Source organism: Ammodytes marinus, assembly GCF_949987685.1.
Source record: "Ammodytes marinus genome assembly, chromosome: 3".
Classification (NCBI taxonomy): Eukaryota; Metazoa; Chordata; class Actinopteri; order Uranoscopiformes; family Ammodytidae; genus Ammodytes; species Ammodytes marinus.
In genome coordinates this window covers 18,714,498-18,732,791 of record NC_137232.1, presented here as the reverse complement: position 1 = coordinate 18,732,791, position 18,294 = coordinate 18,714,498, and the positions used below count along the sequence as shown (strand labels likewise).

Sequence of the window (18,294 nt, the reverse complement as noted above, 5' to 3'; positions counted from 1 at the left end):
GGCCCCCTTCCCCGGGCCCCTCTGCCCATTAACAACCTGCCAATTCAGCCCAGTGCCTTGTTACGATGCCTACCCCGCTGCTGTCGAAGAATGGCATTACTGTGCCCTCTACTAGATAGCCTGAGAGATTGTCTAAGCTGGGTTGCGAATTACAGCGCCTAGCAGGGGTATTCACATAGATATTTATGTTGGGTGAAGCCAATTTGGTTCATAAGGGGGGTGTCCCAACCCTTGTGTGAAAATAAAAGACAGTAAAAGAAAAGAACATCTCATCAGTACATGCAGATGAAAGTGTCTCGATTACACTTTGTGGCAGTCTGGCACGGTTTGTTGTATGTTCCAGTATGTGTCCTACTGTCATGTGAATCTATAGCATTTGATTTAGACACAACAAAAAAAGTCAGACAAGGCAAAACACTACCATTGTAGTGACCTAATATAAACAGCCAACTGTTTAAAGGAGAACACCCATAAAGTATTTTCTCCCTTTGTTTATTTTGAGAACCAGAAAATTACAGTGCACTTGTAAGCTACCGTGCTGCAGGATATGTAATTCAGAAGGGAATTCCTGAGTAATGTATTCTGTAGGCCTACCTCAGTCTGCCATTATCACTACAAATGCAGTGCTTTTCTATTTAAGATGTCATGACTCACACCGAGCCTGCAGCAATTACATCTTAATTACACCCAGCTAATGAGAGTTTTCGGTCAGTACAGTATTGCACACGTTTCACTCCTGAGTTATGAATCAGTGATCCCTGTTGCAGAAAAATAGCCAGATAGAGGAGTGGAGGGTTTTGCTCATCCCGGTTACAGAATGTTAAAGCCTTCTGTGTTATTATTGCAGTCTCAGTCCATTGGAATCAACCCGCTGTACGTCATGGTGCCCTGTACTCTGAGTGCCTCTTTTGCCTTCATGCTGCCTGTCGCGACTCCTCCAAACGCTATAGTCTTCTCTTATGGATACCTCAAGGTTGCCGACATGGTGAGTATGGAAGTGGTTTGTTGGGTTTTGTGAAGTAAATTATATGTTGGATATGCAAAGTTGTAACTTTATGGTCACTGTTACACTGTAAGGATAGCTGAACATTTGTGTTTAAAGTCACTGGAATTACTCAATGTCATGGGAAATACTGTATATGATAATTCACTTTCATAGTTAGAGTCAATTGAGAGGATTGTAGAGATAGGTACTGTACTACTTCATGGCAGGGAGCAAAGTTTTCGTGAAGTCCTATTACTTTAAGAATAAGAAATAGTCAGGCACATAAGCCCATTGAAAACTCAACTTGTAGTTTCTACACTTCCTGACTAACGATGAGCAAGATATAATGTGTAAGTAGATAGGTTTGGAGGTGCTGGTAGCTGCATTCTGTTACCGAGACAGGCTAGCTGTTAACACCTGTTTCTGTTTTTTACACTAAGCTAATCTAACTAGCTGTAGCCTCATATTTAATGGAAATACATGAGAGTGGTCTGCTCACCTATATCTGCTTCACTTCTTACTCTTCTGCTCCATCAGGCCAGGACAGGAATAGTCATGAACATCATTGGCATCCTTTGTATCACCCTGGCTGTCAACACCTGGGGTAAGGCCATGTTTGACCTGGACACCTTCCCCACCTGGGCCAACGCAACTGGGCCGTGAGCCTGGTTCTGCCATAGGAGGAGATCTTAGCACACACTGCCCTCTCTATCCATATGGTGCCTGACAAAGACCTCAGAGCAAACAGCACATGAGTACACAGTGGGCCGCATCCGCCAGATTGCTGCTAGAACCCAAGGCCCTCAAGGCTTGCACTCACTGACGCCGGAGTCTTGCTTGTGAAAGAAAATGGAGATGAGTCTGATTGGAAATGACAGAAGAGTGGTTGAAGAATTCAATTACAATCTTTTTTTTAAATACGAATTGTGTCAAAGTGAGGTTGCAATATGTATTTATGTATTTATATCCTCAAATAGAGATACTTTTCCTAAGCAGCTAATTCTAGAAACACCACTCAAGTCAATACTTTATCAAAGGTCAAAATTAATCATCACAAGCAGCTGCATCTGAGAAGCATTAAGCCATTTGGAATAATATAAAACGTAACGTATCACATTTACTCAGGTACTGCACTTAAGTACAATTTGGAGGTATACTTGGCCTTTTCATTGTATGCCTCTTCTTTTTAAAATGTGAAACAATGTTCTTTTTACTATTCTACATCTATCTGACAGCTGCACTGTAGTCAATAGCTATTTTCCTAATAAAATAATATGAGATTTTATTGTACATTTGACGTTCCAGCTGCATACAAATGAACCGCATTTCAACACAACAATTTAATGTGTGTCATGTTAACACCAATAATAATAATACAATAACATTACATATAATCTACAACTGACAAGTGAAATTCAGCTGCCTTAAATAACTACTTTTACTATTGATACATGTTTGTGTCAAAATATATAATATAACTTCTTAAGTAAAAAAATTTATAATAATCTAAATACTTCTTCAACAACTGCTGTCAAGTACTGATTGTTTTGCAAGCACAACTCTTAATATATTCAAGTAACAAAAGGCTGTTGGTTAAGTTTGCCATTTTCGGTATTTAAAGATAATGGGATAATATGCACAATAAAGCAGACACTGGAATAAACACCAAGTAAACATGGACTTTTGCCCTCTTGCATCTACATTGACCCCTGTGTTGACTTGTATGTATCGTCACTACAAAACAAGAAAACTGTATGTGCCTTGTACAGACATAAAGAGCTATTATAATGTTTTTTTTTTATATATTTTAAGAAAAATACAAAATATGCCGAAATTGTGAATTCTGTCTGAACTGTAATAAAGTGGTATTTAAGAACCAATGTATATTTTTTTTGGTCTTCAAATTGAAGATTTTGTACCACCTTGGTAATAATAAATAAAGTATCCTCTCTTTGTAAATGACCAGTGTCCTGAATTAAACATTACTTCATAGGCCTTTAGGGAAACTTAAAAATAAAAGCCATGAGTTTTTTTAAGAGCTTCTATGTTTTATTTCTTATTACTCTGCATCTACATGAAGTTTAATAAGACAGGAAGAACGAAATGTACTGAACGTATGCAGAGTATTGTCCAATGTTGAAGTTATGCACAAAATATTTTTAATTTAAAAAAAGTAGTTGGATAAAAATGATGCTACTCATATTACAGCCTGATCCTTACAGTTTCCACTAAAGGCCAAATATAGGCATTTTAACAAGTAAGAGACTTGCAAAAAGTAGGTCTTAACTGTGAAAAACAACATTATCCTTCTGTATTATTCAAAACAAAAATTATAATAATAATAATAATAATTATCCCACACTTTCATCACTAGTTGTCTCTTTCTCAACTTCCCAGACAATTACGTGTGTGTTGCATGTGCACGTGTTTCTTTTATCGTGCATAAAGCTAAAGTAATCCTGTAAAGACAGTGCAGAAAAGCCACAGTAATCCTGGACTGAAAGGCCACACTTTATTTATGTTGGCAAGAAGCGCTGTGTCATTGTCCTATCGAGACATTGGGTGATCCAAGGGTCAAGGTAATCATATTTGCACGGTATTGTCTTGAGTCATAAACATTATGAGCTCAAATAAGCTTTCCATTTAATGAGCCCAGAGCACTTTATTACAACCCTATAGTATCCCATGTGATTATCCTTCACCCCTGATGAGACTTAAGTTGTACAACAAGACACAAACGTTTCCACAAACAGTAATATGTAACTTTATTGGTCAACGATCATGCAAGGAATTTGATTTTAAGTTGCTCTCGACGTACTTGTACACAGTTACTAGAAAGGTTTTCAGCTAAAAGAACAAAACAAGGACAATAAATCATTGAGCTATTACGCATTACGGTACAAGTGTGTGAGAAATAGTTGTATACATGAATATATTTATGAAAATAAACCATGTAAAATGTCTTTATACAATTCACGTGTTTCTGTTCATTATAGACACAATGTACTCACTGAATGTGTCAGGATTGTACCAAAATGGCAGGCCAGAACCCAATAGCACGACAACAAACCGTTCAGGTATAGCAACAAAGTTTAATAAAGAATCAAACCAGGTAGTAGCGAGGCAACAAGTCCAAGAGGGGCAGGCAAAGGGAATCCAAAATCCAAAAGGATGGGTCAGAACACGAACAGGCAGGCAGGTAAACAGGCAGGAATTCAGAATAGGCTGGAGAGCAATGTAACACAAAGACAATCTGGCAGGGAACTGAGGGAATGAACCGGTATATATACTGTGGGGCTAATAGCTGATGGGGAGCAGGTGAGTGTGGTTAGGCCAGGTGGAAGTAATCAGCAGGGAGTGCAGAGCAGGGGGGAGTGGCCGGGTCTGAAATGACAAGAGAGTTAATACGGGAACAGACAAGTGACAAAAAACTAAATTGTGGCTGAAGTAGTGACAGAACCCCCCCCCCTCTAGGGACGGCTCCTGACGTCCCCCCAGGCTGATCAGGATGGTCCCTATGGAATGTGGTGATGAGGTCGGGGTCCAGGATGTGGCGAGCCGGGACCCACGAGCGCTCCTCAGGGCCATAACCCTCCCAATCAACCAAGTATTGGAAACCCCTTCCCCGTCGTCGCGACCTGATGAGACGATGAACCGAGTAGGCAGGCCCTCCATCAATGAGCTGGGGGGGCGGCGGGGGTCTGGAGGAGGGCTGGAGCTGGGACTCTTTAACGGGTTTGATCTTGGATACATGGAAGGTGGGATGGATCCTCATGGAGCGAGGAAGACGGAGACGGACTGCAGCAGGATTGATGACTTTATTGATGGAGAACGGACCCACAAACCTGGGAGCCAACTTCCTAGACTCCACCCGGAGCGGAAGGTCCCGTGTAGACAACCAAACCTTCTGACCCGGAGTGTAACCGGGTGCAGGGGTCCGACGGCGATTGGCATATCTCTGGTATCGGTCGGACGAGCGCAGGAGAGCAGCACGGGCCCGCACCCAGGTGCGCCGACATCGCTGGACGAACGCCTGGACAGACGGGACACTGGCCTCTCGCTCCTGCTCAGGGAACAATGGAGGTTGATATCCTCGAGAGCACTGGAAGGGGGAAAGACCTGTTGCTGAACTTGGAAGTGTGTTGTGAGCAGTGTTGGGAATAACGCCGTTTAAAAGAACGGCGTTACGTAACGCCATTCTTTTTTCAGTAACGGGGTAATCTAACTAATTACTTTTTCCGCCGTTACACCGCCGTTATCGTTACTGAACGTTAAATGCGGTGCGTTACTTTGAATTGATTGAATAAACGGTGTAATCCGAACGCACCCCTGGCTCCATACTACACAAACTGCTAGTGAGGAGACCGGTGTGTGGATGACATTAGAACTGTCAGTTAGCGCCGTCACGTCAGCGCCTGTTTAGTGAAGTTTCTTTTTCTTTCTCTCTCTGTTGTGTGAGCTACGAGCGTGCACGTTGGCGCAGTAACCACCTATCAATCCACGATTGAAACGTGCTCTCCCTGAGTTTGTTTGCATCGCCCTTGTGAGTAAATGCATTGAGTTTCCCGATCTCTATAAATTATAATTTATGCACGCTATTAAACGGACGCGATTCGCCGGTTGCAACAGCTGTTTAGCGTGTCATCACGAGCCGAATATTGCTATTGTTCTTTTCCTGGGATCTGTATGCTGCTGTGCTTGTTAAAGAAGGAAATAAACAGCGGATACATCCTTACTCCTCCTCTCATCGTCTCATGCTTCATAGTCTGACGTTTTTGGCCTGAAGTGGTGTTTTAGCCGACACCCCTGAAGTGAATCCAGTGATATAGCAGATCAGCACGGTACATTCAGCAGTTTCCTCTACTACTTTTGTTGAGAACAAAATACTGCAGGTGCAGGATAAACCTCTTGCTGTCTGTTGATGTGCAATACATATTGAAGGTGATGTAGCTTACAAGTAGGCCTACCTGTCTGTTCTACTCATTTCAACTGACTTGTGAAAACTGCTCAGAAAAATCTAAATTTTGACATATGGCAACTTTTTTTTTACAGTAGGCTAACGCAAATAGTTACTTTCCCTGGTAACTAGTTACTTCTATTATAAAGTAATTCAGTTAGTAACTCAGTTACTTTTCGGAACAAGTAGTGAGTAACTATAACTAATTACTTTTTTAAAGTAACGTTCCCAACACTGGTTGTGAGCATACTCCACCCATAGGAGCTGCTTGGACCAGGAGGACGGGTTCTGGGATGTGATGCAGCGCAAGGCAGTCTCCATCTCCTGGTTCATCCGCTCAGTCTGGCCGTTGGATTGAGGATGGAAACCCGAGGATAAGCTGACCGTGGCCCCCAACAGCTGACAAAACTCTGTCCAGAAACGAGAAGTGAACTGCGGCCCCCGGTCGGAGACAATGTCACAGGGAAGGCCGTGCAGACGGAAAACATGATGCAACATAATTTCAGCTGTTTCCTTGGCAGATGGTAACTTGGGCAACGGAACAAACTGAGCAGATTTAGAAAATCTGTCCACAATAGTAAGAATAGTGGTGTTACCCTCGGAGGGAGGCAGTCCGGTGACGAAGTCGATCGAGATGTGGGACCACGGACGATGAGGAACAGGCAGTGGCTGAAGAAGGCCCGCAGGGGCATGGCGAGCGATCTTGTGCTGGGAGCAAACACAGCAAGCAGCGATGAACTCCTTGGCGTCCTCTTCCATGGTAGCCCACCAGAACCGTTGCTTCAGCAGGGCTAGAGTGCGCCTAACCCCTGGATGACAGGCAAGGCGAGAAGAATGTCCCCACTGGAGGACCTGAGAGCGGAGATTCACAGGCACATACAGACGATTATCAGGGCAAGCACTGGGGGCCGGGTGGTCGGCCTGGGCCCGTTTTACCTTGTCCACAATGTCCCAGGTAACTGCGCCGATGACCATCTTAGTGGGGAGGATGCTCTCAGGATGTGTGGGAACATGTTCGGATTGGAACTGACGGGACAGGGCATCTGGTTTGACGTTCCTAGAACCTGGGCGATAAGACAGGGTAAAATCAAAACGATTAAAGAACAACGCCCACCTGGCCTGACGGGAGTTCAACCGTTTGGCTGACCGGATGTACTCCAGGTTTTTGTGGTCCGTCCACACCACAAACGGATTCTTCGCCCCCTCCAACCAGTGCCTCCACTCCTTGAGAGCCATCTTAACCGCCAATAGCTCCCGGTTTCCAACGTCATAATTTCTCTCCGCTGGGGACAATTTGCGGGAGAAAAAGGCACATGGATGTAACTTTTGGTCTTTACCTGACCGCTGAGACAGGACTGCCCCCACCCCGGAGTCTGACGCATCCACCTCAACGACAAACTGGCGTTCTGGATCTGGTAGGATGAGGATGGGAGCAGAAGAGAACCGTGACCTTAACTCACTGAACACCCTTCCTGCAGTAGGGGACCATTGGAAGGCTACCTTTTGGGAGGTGAGGGCTGTCAGGGGAGCTGCTACAGAACTATAGTTGCGGATAAACCTACGATAGAAATTGGCAAACCCCAGAAATTGTTGAAGCTTCTTACGAGTGGTGGGGACCGGCCAATCCACCACCGCTTTAATCTTGGTGGGATCCATGTGAATACTTCCGACTGAAATTATGTATCCCAGGAACGACACCTCAGTGGCATGGAACTCGGACTTCTCGACCTTCACGAACAGCTGGTTCTCTAGGAGTCTCTGGAGAACCCTGCGGACATGCTGCACATGGTCCTGTTCGGACTTGGAGAAGATGAGGATGTCATCAAGATAAACAAACACAAATACATTGAGAAAATCCCGGAGCACATCATTCACTAAGGCTTGGAATACTGCAGGAGCATTTGTGAGTCCGAAAGGCATTACCAGGTACTCGTAGTGGCCCCTAGGGGTATTGAACGCCGTCTTCCACTCATCCCCCTCCCGAATGCGAACTAGGTGATAGGCATTCCTGAGATCAAGCTTGGTAAACACAGAGGCCCCTTGCAAAAGTTCAAATGCAGAAGAGATGAGTGGGAGGGGGTACCTGTTCTTAATGGTGACATCATTCAGACCGCGGTAATCGATGCAGGGCCGGAGGGATTTGTCCTTCTTACCCACGAAGAAAAACCCTGCTCCAGCAGGTGATGAAGAGGGACGGATGAGGCCTGCTGCCAGTGAGTTGTTTATGTATTCGTCCATGGTCCTGGTTTCCGGGGCCGACAGAGAGTAGAGCCTCCCCCTGGGTGGGGATGAGCCAGGGAGGAGGTCAATGGCACAATCATACGGGCGGTGTGGGGGAAGAGAGGTGGCCCGTACCTTGTTAAACACCTCCTTTAAGTCGTAGTACTCCGACGGGACACCTGAGAGATCTGGGAATTCATTAGAAGAAGGGGTGCTGCAGGCAGGTAACAAGGCAGATTTCAGACAGACCGCAAGACATTGATCACTCCATTGTAGAATGGAACCGGTTCTCCAGTCAATGTGTGGATTATGTTTAATTAACCAAGGATACCCCAAGACCACTGGCTGCTGAGGTGCATTAATCAGGTGAAAGGTTAGTGATTCAGTGTGGTTACCTGATATGCCCAGATGAATAGGAACTGTGCGATGGGTTACAGTGCAGAGGAGGCGCCCATCGAGAGCAGTAGCCTCAATAGGCTCGGCCAAGGGTTCCTGGTTAATACCCAGCTGCATGGCAAGGCCCCGATCCAGAAGGTTGGTGTCAGCTCCCGAGTCAATGAGGACAGCGACAGTATGGGACAGACCATTAAAGTTGAGCTGGGCATGAAGTAGTGCTCGAGAGGGACCTTCAAAGTTCTTGATGCGGCTCACCAGCGCCCTCTGGATTCCTGGTGAGCCCTGTCTTTTACTGGACAGGATGACACGTAATGGCCTCCCTCTCCACAGTACATGCAACAGTTCTCCCTTTGGCGCCGTTGTCGTTCAGCAGCTGACAGCCTGGTCCTGCCCAGCTGCATGGGTTCAACTGGGTCACTAGAGGCAGCAGCGGTAGGAAAACACGTTGAAGTGGAAGGTGAAACTGGAAGACGTGGAAGGCTACGGGAAGTGCTGGTCTGTACCTTCTCTCGTCTCCTCTCCTGGATACGTCCATCGATGCGGATAGCGGTGGCGATGAGAACGTCCAAATCCCCTGGAGGATCCCGGGCCGCCAGCTCGTCCTTGATGGCATCAGAAAGTCCGTTGTAAAAGGCGTCAGCCAGGGAGGAAGAGTTCCAGTCACTCTCTGCAGCGATAGTCCGGAACTCGATGGAATAATCAGTCACTCCCCGGCTCCCCTGAGCCAGGTTAAACAGACCCCGAGCAGCCTCTCGACCAGGGGTAGCATGATCAAACACCTTCCGAAGACCCTCAGAGAAGGCAGCCACAGAAGAACAGAGAGCCGACTGCTTCTCCCACTCGGCGGCACCCCAGTTCCGGGCCCGCCCAGTAAGCTGGGTGATCATGAAAGCCACTCTCGACCTCTCCGTGGGATATGTGAGAGGTTGTAGTTCAAAAGTCAATGAGCACAGAGTCAGAAAGGAGCGACAGGTATCTGGAGCTCCAGAAAAGCGCTCTAGAGCACTTAAGCGGGGCTCTGGACGGGAGACAGCAGGGACAGGAGGGCTGGTGGGTGGTTGAACCGCTGGGGTCTGACTGGCCAGCGTGAGCTGCTGGAGCTGGCCGCTCAGAACCTCAAAATGCTGATTGTGGCGTTCCGAAGCTTCCTGGAAAGCCACTTCCATAGCGGTGAACTGTCTCGAATGCTGGTGTAGGGCGGCACCTTGTGCTGCCACTTCTTCCTTAAGAGCCTTTGTGTCGGCTGGGTTCATCTTTTGGGCCAGATTGTACTGTCAGGATTGTACCAAAATGGCAGGCCAGAACCCAATAGCACGACAACAAACCGTTCAGGTATAGCAACAAAGTTTAATAAAGAATCAAACCAGGTAGTAGCGAGGCAACAAGTCCAAGAGGGGCAGGCAAAGGGAATCCAAAATCCAAAAGGATGGGTCAGAACACGAACAGGCAGGCAGGTAAACAGGCAGGAATTCAGAATAGGCTGGAGAGCAATGTAACACAAAGACAATCTGGCAGGGAACTGAGGGAATGAACCGGTATATATACTGTGGGGCTAATAGCTGATGGGGAGCAGGTGAGTGTGGTTAGGCCAGGTGGAAGTAATCAGCAGGGAGTGCAGAGCAGGGGGGAGTGGCCGGGTCTGAAATGACAAGAGAGTTAATACGGGAACAGACAAGTGACAAAAAACTAAATTGTGGCTGAAGTAGTGACAGAATGGATTATGAAATTAATTACTTTACACAAAATGATTATACACAGTATGTACTGTATATATGTATATGTATACAGTATTCACCACGCACAAGGTGCAGGATTTTTATATTGGACAATAATGGGTACATTGTACGTATGACATAACAATGTGTTTTTAAAACTGTCAATATATAATTTTTCTATGTAAGTAAGCAGATGTTTTACTGTTAAAGGATTACTTTCCAAAAAGTATTGATATACAGAAACTGTTCTTAAGAGTGATGGCCTGTTACTTATGTGTCTGGGTGTTTTGGCGTACAGTGCTCTGTAGCGCCTACCAGACTGGAGAGAGGTAAAAGTCCTGAATGGTTACACGTCTACAGAAAAGTTAGAGGAAGAAATGAAAAGGAGAGTGTCAAAGAACTGACCTCAGTCCAACTGTTAAAAAGTGGTTAACGGTTAAGTCCGTAGGGCAGTTCAGATCACTATGATCTTGGGTCCAACTATGGGGAAAAAAGCAATGTAATTACAGTGCCTTTCTCTCCCATTGCTGCCTCTCAGCCACCCACTCATTATCCAACTGAAACATATCCTCATGTATGCCTAAATTATTGGCTATATATACACACACGTAAGGCTTTGTCGTTTGAAACTCTGCTTGCTGAGTCAGCAAGATAAATAAATTACGTCCAGAAAATGATACTGTCATTTGGGAATGAAAAACATTCCACATAAGAGGTCAGGTCACAAGGCACATTCTGAGTCTCATCCACCTGGAGCATTTGAGAGTATTTTGTGAATGGGTGGATTTTTTTTTTTAAAGCCCAATTGGCCTTCGACCTTTCCCGTATCAGTTTCACAGGAGGACAATATGCAGCCTGTCCGATACAATCCATCCCTGTATGTGTAGAGATGGTTTTCAGTCAGCAATCAGAGTATCAAGTTGAGCGGTGAATAAGAGTCAGGCCAAAAGGACAGAGGACCTTTCTTTGCAATGTTTTGGCCACAGGACAACAACAGTGACCAGGCTGAACTGTTAATGGCTTTCTGATCATTTCCTTGTTCGGATTAAGTCATTCCACTTTGATAACTCCAAAGTCAGCCAAATATATCTACATCATCAGATTTTCAGAGATCAAGACTTCTATTGCATGTGTAAAACTGGACAGCACAAGTAATACAGGTAATAACGAACAATGAATAATTCAAAGCTGCATTTAAAGCCACTACGAGTAACATGGCACGTTGGCGGCCCCTTTGGACAAAAGCGGTAGTATTTTTACGACGCCAGCTGTCGTGAAGCTGTTTTCTAGCTCGTGCCGGTTGTGCAAGATTCTAATGATCAGGAAGCAATATAGTGCATGTCCGTGTGTTGAAAGTGTGAGGGCACCAGACTATTTTCGGCTCCGTGAGAGTGGTTAGTGACACAGCATCAACTAATGCCAGTCAGTGCTACACACACCTGATTGCAATGAGTTGATGCAGTGTCACCTCTCACGGAGCTGAACGATTACGTGTCCTCACAGAAAGCGAATGAACGAGAGATGGCAGTTAGTATGGATCACGATGAGGTAATGTGTTTGTGTTGTTGTAAATAATGACTATTTCAGATTAATAATGGTCATCTGATGATGCTGGTGAGGCAAAGTAAACTTTGTTTTAGTAGGCTACCGCTCATTCATTTAGGAGTAAACACTGCAGTCTTGGTTCGCTCCATGCTCCCGTGAAATTGTGTATACTTTGCTTGGCAACGCCCTCCCGCCCGCCTATCACTCTCCCTTTTAGCTTTTCTTCATTGCATTTTCTTTTTTTTCTTTGATGGTTCAGCCCCGTTATCAGTCATTATGACGACAAATAACTGTCTCAAACAAGGCTCCTGCTCCCCTTCCCTCACCTGGAGGGATAGGCGTCTCAAATCGCGTTGCTGCGATACACTGAAACTTTGATGTTCATATTGGTGGGGACACATTTTGGCGAAACGTCACACAATTTGGCGAAACGCCCTTGCCCCAGATCCAGCATCCAACCGCTCACTAGTTTATTAACCAAACCAGTTTTATCATGTATCTATGTACAGTTTAGTCAAGAGTTGAGCGGCTATCAATCGTTTTGTACTAAAAAACGTATTATATTCATACATCATTGGCTGCTTATGTTTCACAGTAGGGCTGTCCCCGACTCGGAATTTCAGTTTACGAGTGAACCGGGGAGTTGGAGCGCAGCTGAAGCGCGAGCGTGCCCGAGCCTCGACGAGCCGGTGAGAGAGAAACAACACAGAGCCGGTGACGGCTGCAGAGAATGGTGATTTGCGCGAGTAAAAAAGACAAGATGCTCGCGGTCTACGGGGGCTTAATTGTTTCCAAGGCGACCTATCTTTACTACAGCACATAGCAGAGCAGAATCAATAGGCATATATGGTGCGAAATTTGCACAGTGCTTTGGTTCTGCTTTCTCCTTTCCAGTGGCGTGGCGTGGGGATTTTTTTTGAGGAAGCCAAGTGAGACAACACCTTTAATCTACATGTGTATTGGAAGGTGGGGGACAGTAAAGAGTAGGCTACGTCGCAGCTTGTATTTAATGTAACTACAAGAGCTATTATAGCGCCTGCTCACTTTACCAGGATTTACACACGCCTGTAATCTGTCCGACACCGCTCGTTCGCTCTCTCTCTCTCACTCACTCACTCACTCATTCACACACTTCCTTATCGTCTTATTAAATTATAAATTTTATTATAAATGCACCCCCCAACCCCGACCGGAATGCACAACTAGCCGCTTAATGCCCAATGCAGATTCGAATTCATTCACAATATAATTAGGGGACGTTTAAGGCTATTTTAAGTTTCACGTTCACATGAGACACGACTCACACAATCAGTTGTAGGTGCTTGACATACACACTTTTTATACATCCTTTTCGTTTAAGAACTAGGCCAAATGTTCATTACAACACTATACTTAAAACAACCCAGAACAACTTCAGTGGATATACAGTAGGCCTACCAATGTAACTTAATCCAGGCAATCAAGGCACAATTAGCAATAAAATAACACAAAACATAACACACATATTTACACAGACAGTTAAGGGAACAGTTAACCCGCGCCGGGAGAAGGTGTGTATTTTACTCACTATTTGTAGAGGAAGGCCATTAGCTGAAGTTTGCCGCTACCAGCTAGCCACTCGGTGCGGACATAGTTATCCTCACGGAAAGTGCGATAAACTTTCTTTCTCTCCACACGCATTGGCCTGCCGTCAGATTTGATTTTTAATGGCTTCTCAATTGGCAGTTTGGTAAAATAATTTGTTACTAAATACTCAAAATCTCCACCCTCCATAACTGTTCTTGCTAATATGATAACAATTCAAACATGCTAATCTCCCGCTATTGTTATTGTTGTTAAATTTCAGTGACGTTGATAATGATGCTTTGATTTGATTGGTGTGAAGCCAAAGGCCGAGTGGCTTCCCTTGGCACCCTCCTGACCAATCACAGAGGGCAGTGTCATGGTAATAGCCTCACCTGATTGGTCAATTCTTTTTCTATTTTTTCTCGCAGACATACAGTGTGCAGTGTCGTGTTTCGCCGCGTCTTCAGAATCTAAATGTAAAGGGGCGCTGTTTCGCGCATTATCCTTCTCATATTGGTGTGGACAATTTCAGCACATTTGAATATTGGTATGGACACGTCCACACCGTCCATACGCAATTTTACGCCCATGCTCTCGGTGCCGTGGGTGGTTTTCGGAAAAGTAGAGCTTCCCTCTGACTCAGAGGTGATAATACTGACACGGAAAAGAAAAGAAAAAACTCACCACAATTAAATCATCCAAATAATTAGTCTGAGTTTGATTCATCTTGATATTGTTCCAGATCAAAGCTTAATTCATCCTGCTTTCAGAAATGGGAAAGTCTTGTGACTGTCCATGTTCATTGGGTTATTACCAAGCCCCAACCGCAGCGATTTTTACCAGCATCCAATAAGGAAGTGACCACAACTGTAGTAACACGGAAGTGCCACTGGGGGGTGGTACCAAGACCGAGCAGTTTTTCTTTGACTCACTTGTTAGACAGGCTGTTTTCAAAGTCTTATTAAACCTATTTACAGCCTGGTCCACAAAACCATTTTAGTCTGTATGTTTAGGTCATATCTCCATGACAATACTGAGGGGGGTGAATTTTTTTGGACCACGCTAGTTTTTATTTTATCGGAGGTTAAAATGTATTGGGGCAATCTCTTGAGTGACAGCTCTCCGCCCGTTGTCCCTCACTTTGCCTCGGAGGTATACGTCAGCTATCTCCCTCCCCCCGACGTGAGGCGGAGTAAAAATCTCACAAAATGGCGACGCGCATAAACCAGGATTATTGGATGCCGTGTGAATAACTGAGGTCAGCCCGGATGCTACATCCATATTATTTACTATCTATGGTTATTACAGGAAACGGGACCAACATGATTCTGATTGGTAGCCAAGCTGGCTCTTTGGAATGGGGATGTATGTCTGTCTGTCTGTCGTGATCAGCAAAGCCTTTTGTACAGCCGCCCCTAAATTGCTACTGCAATTTACACATGAAAAAGGCTCATCAGTCCTTATGGTTGTGGACGATCTGCATCCTCATCTGAATCCGGGATGGCAGGAAGACGGATGAGTCGGGCCATTGGCCGGGTGTAACTTTGATCCTTGACACGAACGTCGGCCGACCTTACGTGACCATCTGCGCTTCGATGAACTCTGGTGACCCTCCCGATGGGCCAACTTGCTCTGGGGAACTGGGGATCCACTAGCATGACGACCGCATCCACAGCAAGGTCATCTGGAGTGGAATGCCATTCTGACGAGGTTGCAGGGTAGGCAAGTATTTCCGGACAAGGCTTGCCCAGAAATGGTCTGCCATAATCTGACAATGTCTCCATCTCTTCCTGGTCAGTCCCTTGTCCATAGGATACACCACCTGTGGCAGTGCACCATCAGGCCGCCCCATCAAGAGGACGTTCGGGGTCACTGGGTCTTCATCAGCTATGCTGGATGAGGTGTAGCCCAGGGGCTTGGAGTTTAGAATCGCTTCAACCTCCAGCAGGACGGTTAGGAGTACCTCTTGAGACACTGACTGAGCTCCGATCACCGTGTACAAAGCTGCCTTAGCTGATCTTATTTCCCGTTCCTAAGCTCCGCCGAAATGGGGTGCTGCAGGAGGGTTAAAGTGGAAGGCGATCTTCTGGAGTTCTGGGTTCATGCTGGCGAAAGCTTCTCTCAGCTCCCTCTCACCGGCTTTGAAATTGGTCCCCTGGTCTGAGTAAACCTCTGCTGCGGTTCCTCTGCGGGCTATAAATCTTCTGAGGGACATCAGGTAGGAGTCAACATCTATGCTGTGCAAGAGGTCGAAGTGCACCGCCCGGGTGGTAAGGCATTTAAAGATGATGCCCCATCTCTTCTCTGTCCGCCGGCCCAGCTTAACCTGGAATGGCCCAAAACAGTCAACACCGGTAGAATAGAACGGCGGTTTGAAGAGACGTAGACGCGCCGCGGGTAGGTCAGAAATCTTAGGCACAGAGGGACGACCCTTCCATCGGCGACACTCTTTGCAGAGGTGCTGCATGTGTGGAATAGCCTCTCTTCCCCGTAAAAGGTACGCCGTATCTCTGCATACACGCGCTCACACCCTGGATGACATAGGCGGACATCGTAGTCCTGTATCAGGAGCTTAGTGGATGGATGAGCAGGGTCCAAGACGATCGGGTGTATGGTGCTGGTCTGCAGTACTAATACTCGTCGTAGCCTGCCTCCAACCCGTATGATCCCTCCATCAGGATCCAACTCTGGGGAAAGGGTCAGTAGACGGCTACTGTTCTGCACGGGTTTGCCTGCCTTCAGACGGTTTAACTCCTCTGAGAAGCTGTCCTGTTGCACTCGCTTGAAAATCAGCATCTCTGACTGCTGATAGTCGGATGCAGTAGGAACACTCTGGTCAGCCGCCCCGTGAAGCTCCCGTGCTGTGGCTCCAACTAAATCCTTCCAGGAGTCGTAGTCTTCAGCAGGGGAGGCTTTAAACTTTTAAATAAATTATAGTCCTTTTCTGCAGAGGGAGGGTCTCAGTCTAGGTATTGTTTACACCGCTGGGTGCTGGTGTTGGTGGGGGCCGCGCCTGTGGGGCCTTTGTGTGTTTTTCGGTGCTGGCGCCGGCTGTCCGTGGCCGGTTGTCTCGCGGCCTGCTCCGCGCTTGGGGTGCCGGGGGCCTTGTCTCCGCCGTGGTCCGCGGCCTTCTGCGCCGGGGAGTTCCTCCGCCTCTGTGGCCGTGCCGGCTCCTGTATGACTGTTCTCCGGGCCCTCTCATGGGGTGGCCTGCAGCTTGGGGTCGGGGGTGTTTTTAACTTAGATCTAGGGGTGTTTTTAATTTAGATCTAGGGGTGTTTTTAACATAGATCTAGGGGTGTTTTTAACTTAGATCTAGGGGTGTTTTTAACTTAGACCGAGGGGAAGCCAGGGGTGGAAAGACTCAGTTTGGGTTGGTGGTGACCTGGCTTCCCCATAGGGTGAGGGTGGTGTGAATGCGGGGGGGTGGGGGGCACGGGGATTGCTTGGCTGGCGTGGTCCCATTGGTGGTGGGTCTCCCGTCGGCGTGGGGGCCTCTTGGGCAACGTGCTGTGGGCCCTATTTTTTTTTTTTTATTATTTTTTTTTTTCTTATCTCCCAAACTTCCGAGCCATAGCTCCTCCCTCCGTCCTCTCTTCGCATGCAGGTCCTGTGTGCTGATTGGACACCCTGGATCCTGCTCCCTCCTACTGCGGGTCCCGTTCGTCATGAACAGTTGACCGTCTATTCACTAGATAAGTTATTCTATTCATTCGGGATCTCATCTGCCAGACTCTAGCGGATGATATCCCTCTTCTTCCTCCCACCTCACATTTCCCTCGCACTATGTCTGTATGTGTGACTCCTTGGTTGTCTCCTCGTTATTCTTCAGGTTACATCATGAAGAGTGATGGTGACTTGAAGGATGAGTGACGGTGTGGCCCTTTGTCTGGCAGCTTCTGAAGTCTATGGACATCTTATCGAAATCTACCTACATTCTCACTATGGACATTTTTATCTTTTATGGATTGTTTCACTGTGTATGTTTTTATTGTGTTCGATTGTAAAGCCCACTGAGGCAAATTGCTATTTGTGATATTGGGCTATATAAATAAATTTGATCTGATTCGATTTAGGTTGTTGAACCGCTGACTCCACAGAAAGCTGTCTTGTGATACTCAGATGGGTCTAGCTCTGACACCGTGGAAGGTCTCACCGGCCACTCCTCTGATCCCCTGAGGAGGAAAGCAGGTCCCTGACTCCAGCGGTTGGGCTTGGCGCGCTCCTCTAGGGCTAGGTGAATACCTGACGCGTGGTCCAGAATCATACTGAGCCCCATGGTCTGTTGGACTGAAGACTGGAGGGTATGGAGGCACGCTATGGAGGCACGCGGACTGCTGAGAAGGGCTGAAGAGGTGGTGGCGGGCTAAGATGAGCAGGTCTTGGTAAGTAGCCTGCTTTTGGAAGGCTGGCAGTATGGTGGCCACAGCGGGCCAACTGCATGAGACACTGTGTAACTCCGGCATTGAGATAACTACCGGAGTTTGTTACGGCTATGACTAAACATAAATCTCGCAAAATTATCGCAGCGGTTGAAAAGATGGCTACCGAAAGTTCTGGATATTTTGATGCTGTTTAATAGCCTATATCAAATCATGCTACCCTATCAGAAAATGCCTACTTACGTCATTGGTAGCGTATTTGATCTGTAGACCCATACATGAGTAGTGGTGTCAAATAACGTGATTCTGTACTGGGAGCATCGTTTGATAGAGTTATGTACACCTCCCCTCCCCCACCACCGGCAAAAACTTTCTCCACTCCGAGTCCGGTAAAGTTAACACATAGAATAGCCTTTCATTTTATTTCTATATTCAGCAGCCAGTCACATACATACTCACATGTCAAAAGGCACAATTTAAACATATGTGTAGCATAATTGCGCAGTTAAAAACACGTTTTAAAGAAAA

The 18,294-nt window shown here is 46.3% G+C and overlaps 1 protein-coding gene across 1 annotated transcript in view; it reads left to right on the top strand.

Moving 5' to 3' along the window:
* Nucleotides 1-15,291, top strand: part of slc13a5b (solute carrier family 13 member 5b) — a gene marked incomplete at both ends in the record, with an annotated part of 18,525 nt that extends 3,234 nt beyond the window's left edge. The window contains 4 exons of the mRNA XM_080024778.1: nt 317-332; nt 848-985; nt 1,523-1,644; nt 15,183-15,291. Of these exons, the coding sequence (XP_079880904.1) occupies nt 317-332; nt 848-985; nt 1,523-1,644; nt 15,183-15,291 (385 nt within the window). The remainder of the gene's footprint in view (nt 1-316; nt 333-847; nt 986-1,522; nt 1,645-15,182) is intronic.
* Between the last annotated feature and the right edge of the window lie 3,003 nt (nt 15,292-18,294).